The sequence below is a fragment of the Scyliorhinus canicula genome, chromosome 18 (assembly GCF_902713615.1).
Source record: "Scyliorhinus canicula chromosome 18, sScyCan1.1, whole genome shotgun sequence".
NCBI classification, from domain to species: domain Eukaryota; kingdom Metazoa; phylum Chordata; class Chondrichthyes; order Carcharhiniformes; family Scyliorhinidae; genus Scyliorhinus; species Scyliorhinus canicula.
The window spans coordinates 39,172,359-39,187,588 of NC_052163.1; the positions used below are offsets into that span (position 1 = coordinate 39,172,359).

General features: G+C 44.2%; 1 protein-coding gene across 1 annotated transcript in view; it reads left to right on the forward strand.

Moving 5' to 3' along the window:
- The window catches only part of usp43a (ubiquitin specific peptidase 43a), a 528,525-nt gene that overhangs the window by 109,042 nt on the left and 404,253 nt on the right, over window positions 1-15,230 (forward strand). Inside the window, exon 3 of the mRNA XM_038776890.1 lies at window positions 14,050-14,150. Coding sequence (XP_038632818.1) covers window positions 14,050-14,150 — 101 coding nt within the window. The remainder of the gene's footprint in view (window positions 1-14,049; window positions 14,151-15,230) is intronic.

Below are 15,230 nucleotides of genomic sequence, written 5' to 3' on the forward strand. Positions count from 1 at the left end.
GCAGAGGAGATTCACTAGGTTAATCCCAGAGCTGAAGGGGTTGGATTATGAGGAGAGGTTGAGTAGACTGGGACTGTACTTGTTGGAATTTAGAAGGATGAGGGGGGATCTTATAGAAACATTTAAAATTATGAAGGGAATAGATAGGATAGATGCGGGCAGGTTGTTTCCACTGGCGGGTGACAGCAGAACTAGGGGGCATAGCCTCAAAATAAGGGGAAGTAGATTTAGGACTGAGTTTAGGAGGAACTTCTTCACCCAAAGGGTTGTGAATCTATGGAATTCCTTGCCCAGTGAAGCAGTTGAGGCTCCTTCATTACATGTTTTTAAGGTAAAGATAGATAGTTTTTTGAAGAATAAAGGGATTAAGGGTTATGGTGTTCGGGCTGGAAAGTGGAGCTGAGTCCACAAAAGATCAGCCATGATCTAATTGAATGGCGGAGCAGGCTCGAGGGGCCAGATGGCCTACTCCTGCTCCTAGTTCTTATGTTCTTATGTTCTTATAACCGTGCCGCCCCATATCTGGGTTCATATCCGAATCCTTAAAATGCCTGAAGTAACAACAGAAAATGCTAGATTTTCTTGGGGGTGGGGGGGGGGGGGTTCAGATTGCCAGCGTCTGCAGTGTTTCCATTTTAGCTTTAAAGTACCTGCATGGATTTATGAAACGGAATCTAAACGTTGATCCCAGCTTTCTTCATGACCTCTCCTGGTCTTTTACAAATTTGAAAACACAATGGCATTGTACCGTCTCCTGCACAGCATTGCACTCATTGAAGGGGCAGTGAATGCCCATACTCCAGCACACACTCCCAATTTCCCAGTGAGGTTTGGCTGTGAGCCCATGAAAGGTTAACTTTATTCACACAGCTGGGGAGAAGGAATAACTTTGTCTGATTGGTAGCTTTATGATGTATTTTTCTGTGCTCTCTTTTGTCAATGACTCTCTTTTGTCAATGAATCAATTTTTGTTTGTCCAAGTTAAAGAGGTGTCATGTGCTTATAGCTTCTGTTATTGCTACTTTAAAAACCTGGATGACTGACATGTTGATAGGGCTGTAGCGACAATCATTTGTTTTTTTTAAAGTAATTTTTATTGAAGAAATTTTTCAAAATACAAACATTTTAACCCCCCCTACATTTAAATTTAAATTATATCAAAACAAAGTCAAACCCCCCTACTTAACAAAAAGTCCCCCCCACCCCCTACTCGCACGTCCCCCCCACCTCCCCCCCCCCCCCCCCCGCCGGCAAACCGACCGTCAGACCAACTTATCATTTCTAGCAGCGTCCTCGGGCAGGCCTTGCCCGTGCCACCACCGCTACCGTACTTCCTTCGTTATTGTCCCCCCTCCCCCCCCCCTCCCTCCCGCCCTCCCCTCCCCTCCCGGGTTGCTGCTGTCACGACCTCAGTTTCTATCTCTGATCTAAGAGGTCCAGGAAGGGTTGCCATCGCCTGAAAAACCCCTGTACCGACCCTCTCAGGGCGAATTTGATCCTTTCCAATTGGATGAAGTTTGCCATGTCGTTTAACCAGGTGTTAACACTTGGAGGCCTTTCATCCCTCCACTGAATCAAGATCCTCCTCCGAGCCACCAAGGACGCAAAGGCTAATATTCCAGCCTCCCTCGCCTCCTGTACCCCCGGCTCCACCCCAACCCCGAAGATCGCAAGTCCCCATCCTGGCTTGACCCTGGACCCCACCACTCTCGACACCGTCCCTGCCACCCCCTTCCAGAACTCCTCCAGTGCCGGACATGCCCAAAACATATGTGCATGATTCGCAGGGCTTCCCGAACATCTAATACACCTGTCTTCACCCCCGAAAAACCGAGCGACAATCATTTGTTTTAAAAGAAAGTTATAAATGGGCATTTTTTAAGCAGTTCCACACAGGCCTTTGCTACTCTTGGGTTCATTGTGCCTGCACATAGTGTATACAGGATTAATATGGAATGGAAGTGTTATGTTGGCTTGGAGGATATGAGAGGCCTTTAGGGGTGGGGTGGCATGGGTTGGTATGGGGAGTAGATGGGTCTCTGAAGGAGTGTGAGGGGTGAGAGCAAGAAGGCCTAAAATATAAGAAAATAACTGGGCCAAAGGCAGGGAGTTACTTCCAATTGCATTGGGTGGGTTCGACATCGGGAAATTCGGGCAGCAGGGCAGCATAGTGGTTAGCACAGTTGTTTCACAGCACCAGGGTCTCGGGTTCGATTCCGGGCTTGGGTCACTGACTGTGCAGAGTCTGCGCGTTCTCCCCGTGTGTTCGTGGGTTTCTTCCGGGTGCTCCGGTTTCCTCCCACAGTCCAAAGATGTGCAGGTTAGGTGGGTTGGCCATGGTGAATTGCCCTTAGTGTCCAAAAAAGATGAGGTGGGGTTACTGGGTTACAGGGATCGGGTGGAGGCATGGGCTTGAGTAGGGTGCTCTTTCCAGGAGCTGGTGCAGACCTGATGGGCTGAATGGCCTCCTTCTGCACTGTAAATTCTATGGGAGTGGAAAGGATTGCGAGAACAGCCAAATTGCGTTTTATGGTGACTTAAAGCATGACCTGAATGTCCCTTCCCTAGTTAGTGATGGGGCACATTTCCCGATCAATTGCATGTATCAACATATTATTATCAGACCTGCAAACCAGAATTCCCCCCCCCCCCCCTTCCCCCCAGCGTGGTCAGAAAATCCATTCACAGCGGCGTGGGCACTGCCCCCAGATACTGTCCCTGGATTCAGAGGCTGCCCCTCCAGCTATACATAGTGGGGGCCTCCCCGTTGATGTTTGTTTATCCAATTCCTCCGCTGTATAGCGGAGAAAGCCGCTATTGCTGGCGGCGGCTTCAACACCACTTTTCCCGCCCGCTCCCGGCCTTTGCCGATTTCCAGGAAAGAGTCACCCAAAATCCCAGCCTTTTCTCCAGCAGATCTCGGCAGGGGCCACCTGTGGCCACCTCCAATCTGTTTCCGGGGGAGCCAGGCCTGACTCCAATCAACACTCACTTCTCCCCAGAGTGAAAATTGGATCCGACTGGGCACTTTCTCTGCCGCGGGGAGTCATTTCCTGACTCTAATCAAATCGCGACAATGAATCAAATGCTCACTTAGTAAGCTCGACCAAATGATATTCGGTAAATTAGTAATGACAATATAATTGAATGTAAAAGTAAAATAAATATTGGGCTTTGAAACACTCACTGATATTCAGTGCAACCTATTTTTTAAACAATTCTTTCATTTCGGACTTGATAATCTAAATATAGCATTGTGTATGCTGGGTTTCATTATCTGAAGTTGTCACAGAAATAGTTGGAGAAAAGATAACCTTTAAAATGTGAAGCCCTGGAAAATGCAATATTTTCCATAACAATATCAAGCAAGTCTTGAGTATTCAGCGAGTGACATTTACCATATAGTCCACTCCATTCACTGGAAGTCACAATGGACCACTGGGGTGCTGATGACATTAGAATTGTTTCCTTCAAGGCATGAATATTTTGCTTGCCAGACAATAACTGCTTTCACGAGCTCTTCTGTGGTTTTGTAAATACAAACGGGAAACCAGCCTCTGCACAGTGCAACTCCAGGGAACTCCCTTTCTTTGGCCTGTTGTTTGAAAATTTAAAAATTACCGTCCTTGTTTTCAAATCCTTTCACCGCCACACTCCTTCCAATCTCTGTACCCTCCTCCTTCCATGCAACTCTCCCACATCTCTGGACACGTCCAATTCTATCTTGCAAATCCTAGATTTGTAGTGCAGCCTGGACCCTACACTCTGGAATTCTCTTTGTAAACCTCTCCACAGCTCCACCTGTCTCCTCTCTGTCTCTTTCTCGCTCTTGCTTTCTCGCCCTTTAAGATGCTCCTTAAAATCTACCTCTTTGACCAGGCTTTTGGTCATCTGTCCAAATATTTAAAGGATGGCCGATGTTTTTGTAATGAGGTCAGTGGTGGAAGTGGGAAAACATGACGCAATGGGCGACCCCCTCTCTGAGTTTCTTGGTGGTGGGGGAGATAACTAGAGCTGAATCAATAAGGGTTTCAAATTATTCATATTGTTTCACAGCGGAAGGCCCCAAGAAATCCTCAGAAGAATGAAAGGTGATCTGATTGATGCATGTAGGCTCCTGAGGGGACTCGACAGAGTGGATGCTGAAAGAATGTTTCCCCTTGTAGGAGAAACTACGGGACACAGTTTAAAAACAAAGGCTGTCCCATTTAAGACAGAGACGAGGAGGTGTTTCTCCCCTGAGGGTCGTAAGTCTTTGGAACTCTCTTCCCCAGAAAGCAGTACAGTACAGTACAGGCAGGGTCATTGAATATTTTTGACTAACAAGGGACTCAAAGGACATGGGGAGTAGACAAGATAGTGGAATATCAGCCATGCTTGTATTAAATGGCAGAAAAAGCTTGAGGGGCTGAATGGCCTACTTCTGTTCCTAACTAGTAGTAGCACACCTTGACTTACACCAGGAGAAATGAAGGAATACTTTGAAAGTCGTGTAAAGTACAGCGGAACTCTTGGGTGGGAATAAAATTAGAACAGGGAGAGTCCTGTTATGATTTAAGGTTTACGAATGATGATGTTACATTAATCGCAATTGCTTTGTTTAACTTTAGTATGGTGAAAGTGCTTATTTATTAGCCTGTCTTTGGGCTGCAATTCTTTAAATTAATAATCAGGAGCTCAAAGTTCTTTTTCACAGCAACTGGTCTCTATTGAGATTATAACAAAGGCATTATATAAAGGAGGTTGTTTTTGATATAGCAAAACAAGGCAATTATGGAGTGTTCACCCAAAATGCTCTACATGAGGCCCTTTTCATGGGATATCGATTGTGGGTGAACAACACCTAACAGGAGGGGAATGAGAGTCTTGGGAACAGAGGTAGATTCAGTCAAATTCAGTATACACACTATATCAGAGTAATTTTATGTTGCAAGTTGAGCTTGCTTAGCACTCCACTGCCATGGTGCAGTGGAGGCTATTATCTCTTACATCTATCACGGCCTTTGGATGTGCAAGATCCTGGCTTGAACAGTTAGTAAATGGTTCTGCATAATGCTAAAGTGCTTTTAAACTGCAAAGAAGGCTGTCTCGGTTCCAGCTGGGATTATTCACAAAGGGATGGACTAGATTATCATAGTACTAATTCCAAAATCCTGTTGGACACACATTCTTGTTTGAGTTTCTCCCGGGGTGTCACAAAAGCCACACAATCTGTAATGTGCTGGCGTTGCTGGCTCTCGATGCTGAGATAGCGGCAGAAACGCTGAAGATGAAATTTGCAGATTTGTACAGTCCAGTGACCAGGAAGAACCATAAAAAGGATATCCCGTTGACTCATGACCTCTTTGAATGCGACCAGCGCACTGGAAACAAATGGCACAATACAAAAGCAATTAATTTCAGACAAAAGAATATTGTGCTGTTGTTTTTGTCACCGCTGTGCGATGCACATCCGACAGGTGCATACAGCAGGAGGTTTTGAAACAATTTTTTCAAAATTAAAGTATGGTCGACAAACTGTGATTGGCCAGGAATAAATATTAACTAGCAACGTGCTGTCTCTGAGTTTTTAAAAATATGCTTCAGCTTTCACAAATTAATCCTTGCTGATTTTGACAATTTACAAGGTGCCCAAGTTATTCTCGTGCGCGCCGTGTGTTACTGTCTCTCGTTCTTGCTGTTACTGTTCAACAGCCACAAGGATCAATCTGAACCATGTGTCATCTTCTAAATATAGTGTTTCCTGTCAGAGGCAGTGCCCATTCTCAGTAGAATAGTTCACAAGACCACTACTAGCAATTTTAAAATTACAATGCGTCAGCATGCAAGTGCTGCACATAATCCGATTTCTTAACCTATGTGTGTGCAATCTAATGATTTCACTATTCAGTACTCTGGAAAATTCGCAGATACGATTTTAATGATGATAATGGAAATATAGCTTTGGAATTATACAGTTGTACAGCATAGACGGGGCTATTTGTCCCTTAAAAAGAGCCATCCAATTAGTCTCACTCCTGGCTCTTACCTTGTATTGTTCCCTTCAAGTATTTATCCAGTTTTCTTTTGAATGTTACTATTTATTATGCTTCGCCCACCCTGCCAGATAGTGTATTTCACATCACAACAACTCACTGTGTTGAAAGAAAAATGTTTCCCTCTGGTTTGTCGGTAGTAGGTAAATTATTGGAGAGAGTTCTCAGGGACAGGACTTGTACCCATTTGGAAACAAATGTACTCATAAGCTTTAGCATGGTTTTGTGAAGGGGAGATTGTGCCTCACTAACTTGATTGAATTTTTTGAGGAGATAACAAAGATGATTGATGTGGGGAGGGCGGTGGATGTTGCTTACATGGACTTCAGTAAAGCCTTTGACAAAGTGCCTCATGGCAGACTGGGACAAAAGGTGAAATCACACGGGGTCAGAGGTGAGGTGGTAAGATGGATACAGAACTGGCTTGGTCACAGAAGGCAAAGGGTAGCAGGAGAAGGATGTTTTTCTGAATGGAAGGTTGCGACTAGTGGTGTTCCAGAGGGATCTGTGCTTGGGCCTCTGCTGTTTGTAGTATACATAAACGATTTGGAGGAAAATGTAGCTGGTCTGATTAGTAAGTTTGCAGGTGGGCAGCACGGTGGCACAAGTGGATAGCACTGTGGCTTCACAGTGCCAGGGTCCCAGGTTCAATTCCCCGCTGGGCCACTGTCTGTGCGGAGTCTGCACGTTCTCCCCGTGTCTGCGTGGGTTTCCTCCGGGTGCTTCGGTTTCCTCCCACAGTCCAAAGACGTGCAGGTTATGTGGATTGGCCATGATAAATTGCCCTGAGTGACCAAAAAGGTTAGATGGGGTTATTGGGATACGGAGATAGGGTGGAAGTGAGGGCTTAGTGGGTCGGTGCAGACTCGATGGGCCGAATGGCCTCCTTCTGTACTGTATGTTCTATGACACCAAGATTGGTGGAGTGGCAGATAGTGTTGAGGAATGTCAGAGGATACAGGAGGACATAGATAGGTTGGAGACTTGGGCAGAGAAATAGCAAATGGAGTTTAATCTGGACAAATGTGAGGTAATGCATTTCGATAGGTCTAACAGAGAGGCAAAATATACCGTGATTAGGAATATCGAAAGTCAGAGAGTTCTGTGCGTGCAGGCCCACAGATCTTTGAAGGTGGCAACACAAGTGGACAAGGTAATCAACAAAGCATACAGAATGCTTGCCTTCATTGGACGGGGCATAGAATATAAAAACTGGCAAGACATGCTTCGGTTGTATAGAACCTTGGTAAGGCCGCACTTGGCATATACAGTTGTATAGAACCTTGGTTCTCCTCAGCAACAATTTTCCAGTTTCCCAGTCGATGTACATCACGAAAGTTCCTTCATTCTGGGTACCATTCCAGTAAATCTCCTCCTCGTCTGCATCCTCTCCAGGGCCTTGACATCCTTCCTAAAGTGTGCTGCCCAGAACTGAACACAATACTCCAGATGTGACCTAGTCAATGTATTCTAAAGGCTCAACAGTTTCCTTTCTCAATTGACGAAGCCACAGATTCCATATGCCTTTCAACCTCTTCTAAACTTGACTTGCCAACTTCAAAGGTTTGCGTACATACTCTCAGCTCTCCACGTTCCTGCAGATATTGTCACTGGATTAGTAATCCAGAGATGAGGGCGATGTTCTGAGGATCTGGCTTCAAATCCCACCAAGGCAGATGGTGAAATATGATTTCAAGAAAAATCCAGATTTAAAAATCTAATGATGACGATTGTCTTAAAATAGAAAAATCTGGTTCACTACTGTCCTTTAGGGAAGGAAATCTGCCATCATTACGTGGCCTGTCCTACATGTGACTCCAAACCTTCATCAATGTGGTTGACTCTGAAATGGCTTGGTAGGCACTCAGTTGAAGGGAAATTAGGAATGGGAAGTAAATGCTTTCCTAGCCAGCGACACCTACATCCGATGAACAAAACAAAAATAAAATGTCTGGGTAACTATTTTCAAACTCCAGATTAATCCCCACACAGTACTCACTCATTCCCCCGATACCCCATCCACACGTGACTCTTTCTTCCTGCCCGCCCTAGACCTTGATGCTGGGCTTTGGAGACAGCTGTGCCTCCTGGATCTTGTCCTGAGTGGGAAGGTCGGGTGAGATGGGCAAGCAGGTTAAGTGGGCACAGAGTGGCAATCTGATGCTGATTGCCACGCTGAGGAAGTTACGGCCCTATCTCACACTGAAAACTAGCCTGATTATTTGTCCAGTTAGATAACATAGAATTTGCAGTGTAGAAGGAGGTCATTCGGCCCATCGAGTCTGCACCGGCTCTTGGAAAGAGCACCCTACTTAAGCCCACACCTCCACCCTATGCCCGTAACCCAGTAACCCCAGCTAACCTTTTTTGGACACTGGACACTAAGGACAATTTAGCATGGCCAATCCACCTAACCTGCACATCTTTGGTCTCTGGAAGGAAACTGGAACACCCGGAGGAAATCCACGTAGACACGGGGAGAACGTGTAGACTCCGCACAGAGTGACCCAAGTTGGGCCAGGATTGAGCTCACTGCTCCCTTCACCGATTAGAAATAGATAAAAGGGGAACTTCATAAATAATGAGGCTTTTTTTAGAGTACCAGACCTTTTTAAACTATTTTGTTTTTAGTATATTTTTAGTATAGTTCTTTCATAACAGTAACTCTAAAAAAAGTAAACAGTAACTTCAAAGAAAAAGATTAATTAAACATAAAGTGCTTTGGGACATGTTGAGGCCGTCATGAGTTCACGTTCATTCATTCTTACGGGCTTCTGACATACTGCCATTTATTGAAGTTTTTTTTTCTTCCTTGTGAGTTGTTTTTTTTATATATAGGAGCACGTGTAGCTGAATATTGCCCACAAATGCAGTGAAAATTGATTGTATTTGAAATCTTTGCAAGATTGCAAAATGGCAAGAAGTGCAAATATAGAAACTCGGTGAGTTATAAAATATCTCGAAGGAAAGGCTCTGGTAGTTAGCGCACAACCTCAAATGGGAAATGAATGTTCGTTTTGAAAGTCTCCCAACTGCAGTGATTCACATTTGAAGTGGTATACAATGAACAGAAATATACCCACTAGAATGATTAAATCAAATGTATTGTCAGCCCTGGCTATGAACCTCCACTTGGGTTGGTGTCAACCGTAACCACTTGCAGATTTGAGCCATCTGTTCCAAGGATATTTGCAACTAGGTTGTACCATAGGGCCAGTGAAAACCCTTTCTTTACTATGTGTGCTGGCCTGTTCTCTGGGGAGGTGTGCATGAGCTGGATGCCTTGGGTACCACCTCGTACAGCACTTACAATGGTTCACTGCTCACACAGCTCATCTGGATGCATGGCATTAAGGGTAAAGTAGTAGCATGGATAGAGGATTGGTTAATTAATAGAAAGCAAAGAGTTGGGATAAATGGGTGTTTCTCTGGTTGGCAATCAGTAGCTAGTGGTGTCCCTCAGGGATCCGTGTTGGGCCCACAATTGTTCACAATTTACATAGATGATTTGGAGTTGGGGACCAAGGGCAATGTGTCCCAAGTTTGCAGATGACACTAAGATGAGTGGTAAAGCGAAAAGTGCAGAGGATACTGGAAGTCTGCAGAGGGATTTGGATAGGTTAAGTGAATGGGCTAGGGTCTGGCAGATGGAATACAATGTTGACAAATGTGAGGTTATCCATTTTGGTAGGAATAACAGCAAATGGGATTATTATTTAAACGATAAAATATTAAAGCATGCTGCTGTTCAGAGAGACTTGGGTGTGCTAGTGCATGAGTCACAGAAGGTTGGTTTACAAGTGCAACAGGTGATTAAGAAGGCAAATGGAATTTTGTCCTTCATTGCTAGAGGGATGGAGTTTAAGACTAGGGAGGTTATGTTGCAATTGTATAAGGTGTATTATACTCTGGAGTATTGTGTTCAGTTTTGGTCTCCTTACTTGAGAAAGGACGTACTGGCGCTGGAGGGTGTGCAGAGGAGATTCACTAGGTTAATCCCAGAGCTGAAGGGGTTGGATTATGAGGAGAGGTTGAGTAGACTGGGACTGTACTCGTTGGAATTTAGAAGGATGAGGGGGGATCTTATAGAAACATTTAAAATTATGAAGGAAATAGATAGGATAGATGCGGGCAGGTTGTTTCCACTGGCGGGTGACAGCAGAACTAGGGGACATAGCCTCAAAATAAGGGGAAGTAGATTTAGGACTGAGTTTAGGAGGAACTTCTTCACCCAAAGGGTTGTGAATCTATGGAATTCCTTGCCCAGTGAAGCAGTTGAGGCTCCTTCATTACATGTTTTTAAGGTAAAGATAGATAGTTTTTTGAAGAATAAAGGGATTAAGGGTTATGATGTTCGGGCCGGAAAGTGGAGCTGAGTCCACAAAAGATCAGCCATAATCTAATTGAATGGCGGAGCAGGCTCGAGGGGCCTAGTTCTTATGTTCTTATGAACCAATCCGTCTTTTCCAGCCGCAACATTTATTTCTATAGCTCCTGAGATTTGGCAGCCATTCTTTTCTCCCATGCAATCCACGGAAAGGCTATTTACCTTGTTAAGTATTGTCATTCCTTTAACGTCACAAGTATTTTACTGCCGCCCTGGATCCCACACTGAAGTTCACTTGTAACAGCTTGCAGACCGGTCATCCCGAGCCTTGCAAGGAGTTTAGACTGACAGTCGGGGTCAGGAGGCCAAAGTTGTTGACCAGGAGGTGGACATTCCACCGTCCATCGGGGTTGACAACCTCACTCTGAAGGTCCTCCATCGACAACGTCACAAATCGTGGATCAACGATTACCAGCAAACTGTCTCTCGCTGTTGAAACCTGCACCAGGTTTGTCGAGGTCACAGTTGTCATGTCAAAGTTTTTTTTCTTTTTCTTTTTTTTTATAAACTTAGTGTATCCAATTAATTTTTTCCAATTAAGGGGCAATTTAGCGTGGCCAATCCACCTAGCCTGCACATCTTTGGGCTGTGGGGGCAAAACCCATGCAAACACGGGGAGAATGTGCAAACTCCACATGGACAGTGACCCAGAGCCAGGATCGAACCTGGGACCTCGGCGCTGTGAGGCTGCAGGGCTAACCCACTGCGCCACCGTGCTGCCGTCAAGTCAAAGTTGAGAGGTTGAGTGTGTTGAAACCTGCACCAGGTTTGTCGAGGTCACAGTTATCAAGTCAAAGTTGAGAGGTTGAGGGTTGACTGATAGCAACAAACTGAAAATACAAAAGTCCATATGTATTGCGTGGTGTTCCCAGCGCCCTCCTTTACAGAGTGATGCACGGGGAACTTCTGCAAATAAAAAAAAAAGCAGTGGAACAACTTCCACCTCTGCCACCTGTTTTTGAAAACTCACCACTATTCTTAGAAGTCCCCCTATACCAAAAAGGGCCGACATTCTAAATGGTGAACAGGGATTCTCACTCCCTGAATCCGATACAGGCTTCGGTGGGTGCTATTCAGGTCAAACTATATTTTCAAATTATCCCCGGTATAACCCATACCTTCACCAAATAATTTGATCTGCTTACCACTTAGTAGCATCAATGTCCTGGGTCCTGCATTGCTAAGTAAGTAAAGTCTACTTTAGGAATAACCACTATTTCAGGTTAAATTAAGTTATTTTATTATTATATTTTTTCTTTTAAAAGCCGAAATCATTATCTTTACAGAAAGGTAAAAAACATCTTGCTTCTGGATCCTTATGGTTGGTTGAAGGGACCCTCAGGCCCACCTTGACAATCAATCTTCTTTAAAGTCTGGCCTTCTTGAGATGTATTCGTTGGTTAGCTCCGTTGCTGTGTCTTGTCGATCCCATGTACTGAGCTATAAGAGCTGGCTCTGCTAGCTATCTCTCAGCCTACTCTGACTCCTGTTTAAATTCTAGTCTTCCTTAGATGTATAGCTGTTTAAGCTCGGCTGCTTGTCTTGTCTTTCCCATGACCGAGCTGTGAAAGCTGAATCTGCTTCTCTTGTTCCTTCTCTCTCTGAGTGTGGTCCCTGTTTCTGCTTCTGGTCTCTGGGTTTATATTCTCTTTCTAACAGTTAAGTTTTTATGACCTTATTGTCAATTAACTTATTTCACTTTGATTGTTAAAAAGTATCTTTGATCTAAACATTCTAATACAACTAAGTATTCATTTTGGGCATGGCCTCAGCCCTCAGATCTGATTACATTGTTTCCTTTGTGATGGTCAAAGTTCCTTTGCGATATTCAAAATGCTTTGGTTTCAATAGAGGTGTTACTTTTAATTCTTGTCATTTCAATAGTTTAATTTTCCAATTGTCCTCAGCTCATAACTTTGCCTTCGATTTTGACTTTAAATTATGTTCCTCGTAGACAAGTTGTCTCCAATTTTCTTTTAATTTGTATTAGTAGAATTTCACACTTAGAATTGACACCAAATTCAACTGAACCTAATCCTTTCCTTTTCCAGATGCTTCCTAAAATAGTTACTTTCAATGAAGGTGTGAACCATTGTTTTTAACTTCATACAAGAATCCTGTGTGTTTGCTAAGCCTGCTTGAGAGAAAGAATCTGCATTTTATAATCCTGCTCTTTGCAGCTGCTATTAACCCTTTATGGGATCTTTCCTTGTATCCTCTCAGGTTTCTCTCAGACCAGATATTGCCGGACTTCCATGTTTCAAATGACACATTTTTCTGTATTTTCAACAACACACTTCTCCCAAATATTGGACTTCACCTAGCATGCCAAGTATGGAAGTACACCAGTGTGCAGGGATCCCAGCACCTTTGGCCTCTTGAATCAAAGTTCACTCCATTGGCTGGGTCATGTGAGCAGATGGGATGATTCCTGCATCCCCAAAGAGATGGGGGGATGGATTTTCTGGCCGTTCTTGCCAGTGAGGTCTTCCAGTCCCGCCCATGGTGAGCCCCCCCACAGCAGGTTTCTGGCAATGCCAGGTGGGGTCTATGGTGAGCTTGCTATTGACAGGAGATCAACAGATCACCCACATCTGTGATACGAGGATGCATGTAAGTGAAACGTCAGGTTGACTGCGATCAGAGTCAATGTATGGGAATTCCCATGCAAGCAATCAAGAAAAGACTAACCAGATGCTGGAAACAAGATCCCGTTGGAAGGAAAAAATATGAGTCAACCTTGTACCAATTGTAAAGCTGTGCCAGCTGCAGAAAGGACTACCAGTGACGAATCAACCTCCACAGGCATAACAGATGATGTTCAGTGACATATACTCCGGATGCAGTCCATCATCACTCAAGACATATGAATGTTGATGAATATTTTTTCTGTTCTGCATTCCAGCTTCACGTGCAGAATAAATCATGAATATGTAATGAGGACCAATCTGGGGAACCTGGCTTGCATGAAACACATAAGTATGGCCCAAGTGACACAGTTGCTCCACTGCTTTCTCCGAGAATTGACTTCCTTTTTTCTCCTGTCCCTTGGGTTTCTGCTGCTGCTTTGATTCCTCTAACTTTGTCTCTCCTCCCAACCCTTTCATACTGAGATGTTGTTGGGTAGTGGGACCATCTCCAGTCAGTCTGAAGCCGCCAGGAAACCAGGGTCCACAAGAATCATCAGAGCACAGGAGGCCATTCAGCCTGCCATATTCATGCTGACTCTCTTTGAGAGCTACCCGAAGCTCATCCCTTCCCTCATCTTTTTCCCTGTAGCTCTGAAAATCTTTTCTCCTCGGTTAATTGTCCAAACCCCTTTTGAAAGTGTGATTGAATCTCCCTCCATCACACACTCAGGCAGCGCATTCCAGATCCTAACCACTCCCTGTGTAAAATGTGTAAGAAAATGTTTGGGGGGGGGGGGGGGGGGGGGGGGGGTGTTCATTGGAAGTATGTGGGATTGCAATTTGAGGCTTATCATCTATTGTTTAACTCGAGCCACCTGGACAGCTCTTTGTCCCTGTGAAGCAAAGAAACAATATTGGATGTTTTCCTAAAGTCTCAAATCCATCAATGCGTGCACATTTTAACACTTGTCCTTAACCATGTTCATCTTTGTTTCAGCTTTCCAATGGCGGGGGTGAAAATTCTGCAGGAAGTCAGCAGAGTGTACCACAGGTTGGAATTCAGAGTTTTGTTCAAGAACTTTTTCAAGCACAGTACAGGTAACAATGATGAGCAACATTTTAAATATAGCACTCACTTAATCTTCAATCACACAGGGGATGTGAAAAGGATTAACTTGGAAGATTTTTTATTTTATACTTGAACGACAATGACTAACTTGCCCGTAGGAATTTTGAAACGGGCATGGTGTTTCTCTCCCTGCTACGCCACTGCCTTGCTGTCACTGAAAGCATTTTGAAAGGTCTTCACAATAAGTGAATGCTACAATTTTAAAAGAGCCTGAAATCCAATCCGCAGCCACACGGCCCTGGAAATGCTTGTATAATGGGGACAACTCCAGCCAGTTAGGGAGTTTTCCCAGAATCTTGTATCTCCGGGACAGTGCTTTGGTTCGCTTGAAGTCACAGCTCTTGCTGTTTCTCAGGGAGCTGCTCTGCTGCACTCTCCATTCATGATGTTACTGGTGTGGCTAATTAGGGATGTTTCCAGACATGTCTTACTGTGACCGTTGTTTTAATCAATAGAATGGGCTGGTACTTTGAAGGTTCCGTCCCTTTTTAGTGCCAATTCAGATTAGCAGTCACTTGCTGAGGGACAAAGCGTATTTAGATTGTTGAGGGGAAAAAAGAGGTACCAGGAACTGTGCTTCAGTGGGTATGGGCGAAACTGAATGCAAGTTGCAAAGAAGATTCCCCAGTCAGCAAAATATGATACGGAGCTGAATAAAATTTGATGTTTCTTGGGCATATAAAGAAGAATGTCTCTCTTTGTTAGTTCTAACAATCGGAAACATCCAGCAAATGAGGAAATAATCCCCTTCATCATTCCCCCTTTCCCACCCCCAGCCCAGGAGATCACAATGTATTGCTCACGGTGTCTGCTTTCGTGCTTTTACTTCAGGAGATTACAGCCCTGTTTTAGCTTGAATTTGGAAATGCGACTTGGTGACTTCTACACTACTTTGTTTCAATTTATACAGCCAATAAAATAGTTTACCCACAGTTATTCATGTTAATCTTCTTGGCAAATCGGAGACAAAATGGAACCTGTAGTTGTGGGAACAGTTTTTGAAAGGAAAGAAAGAAGTTAGGCAACCGTGTTTTATTAGTTTATAGATG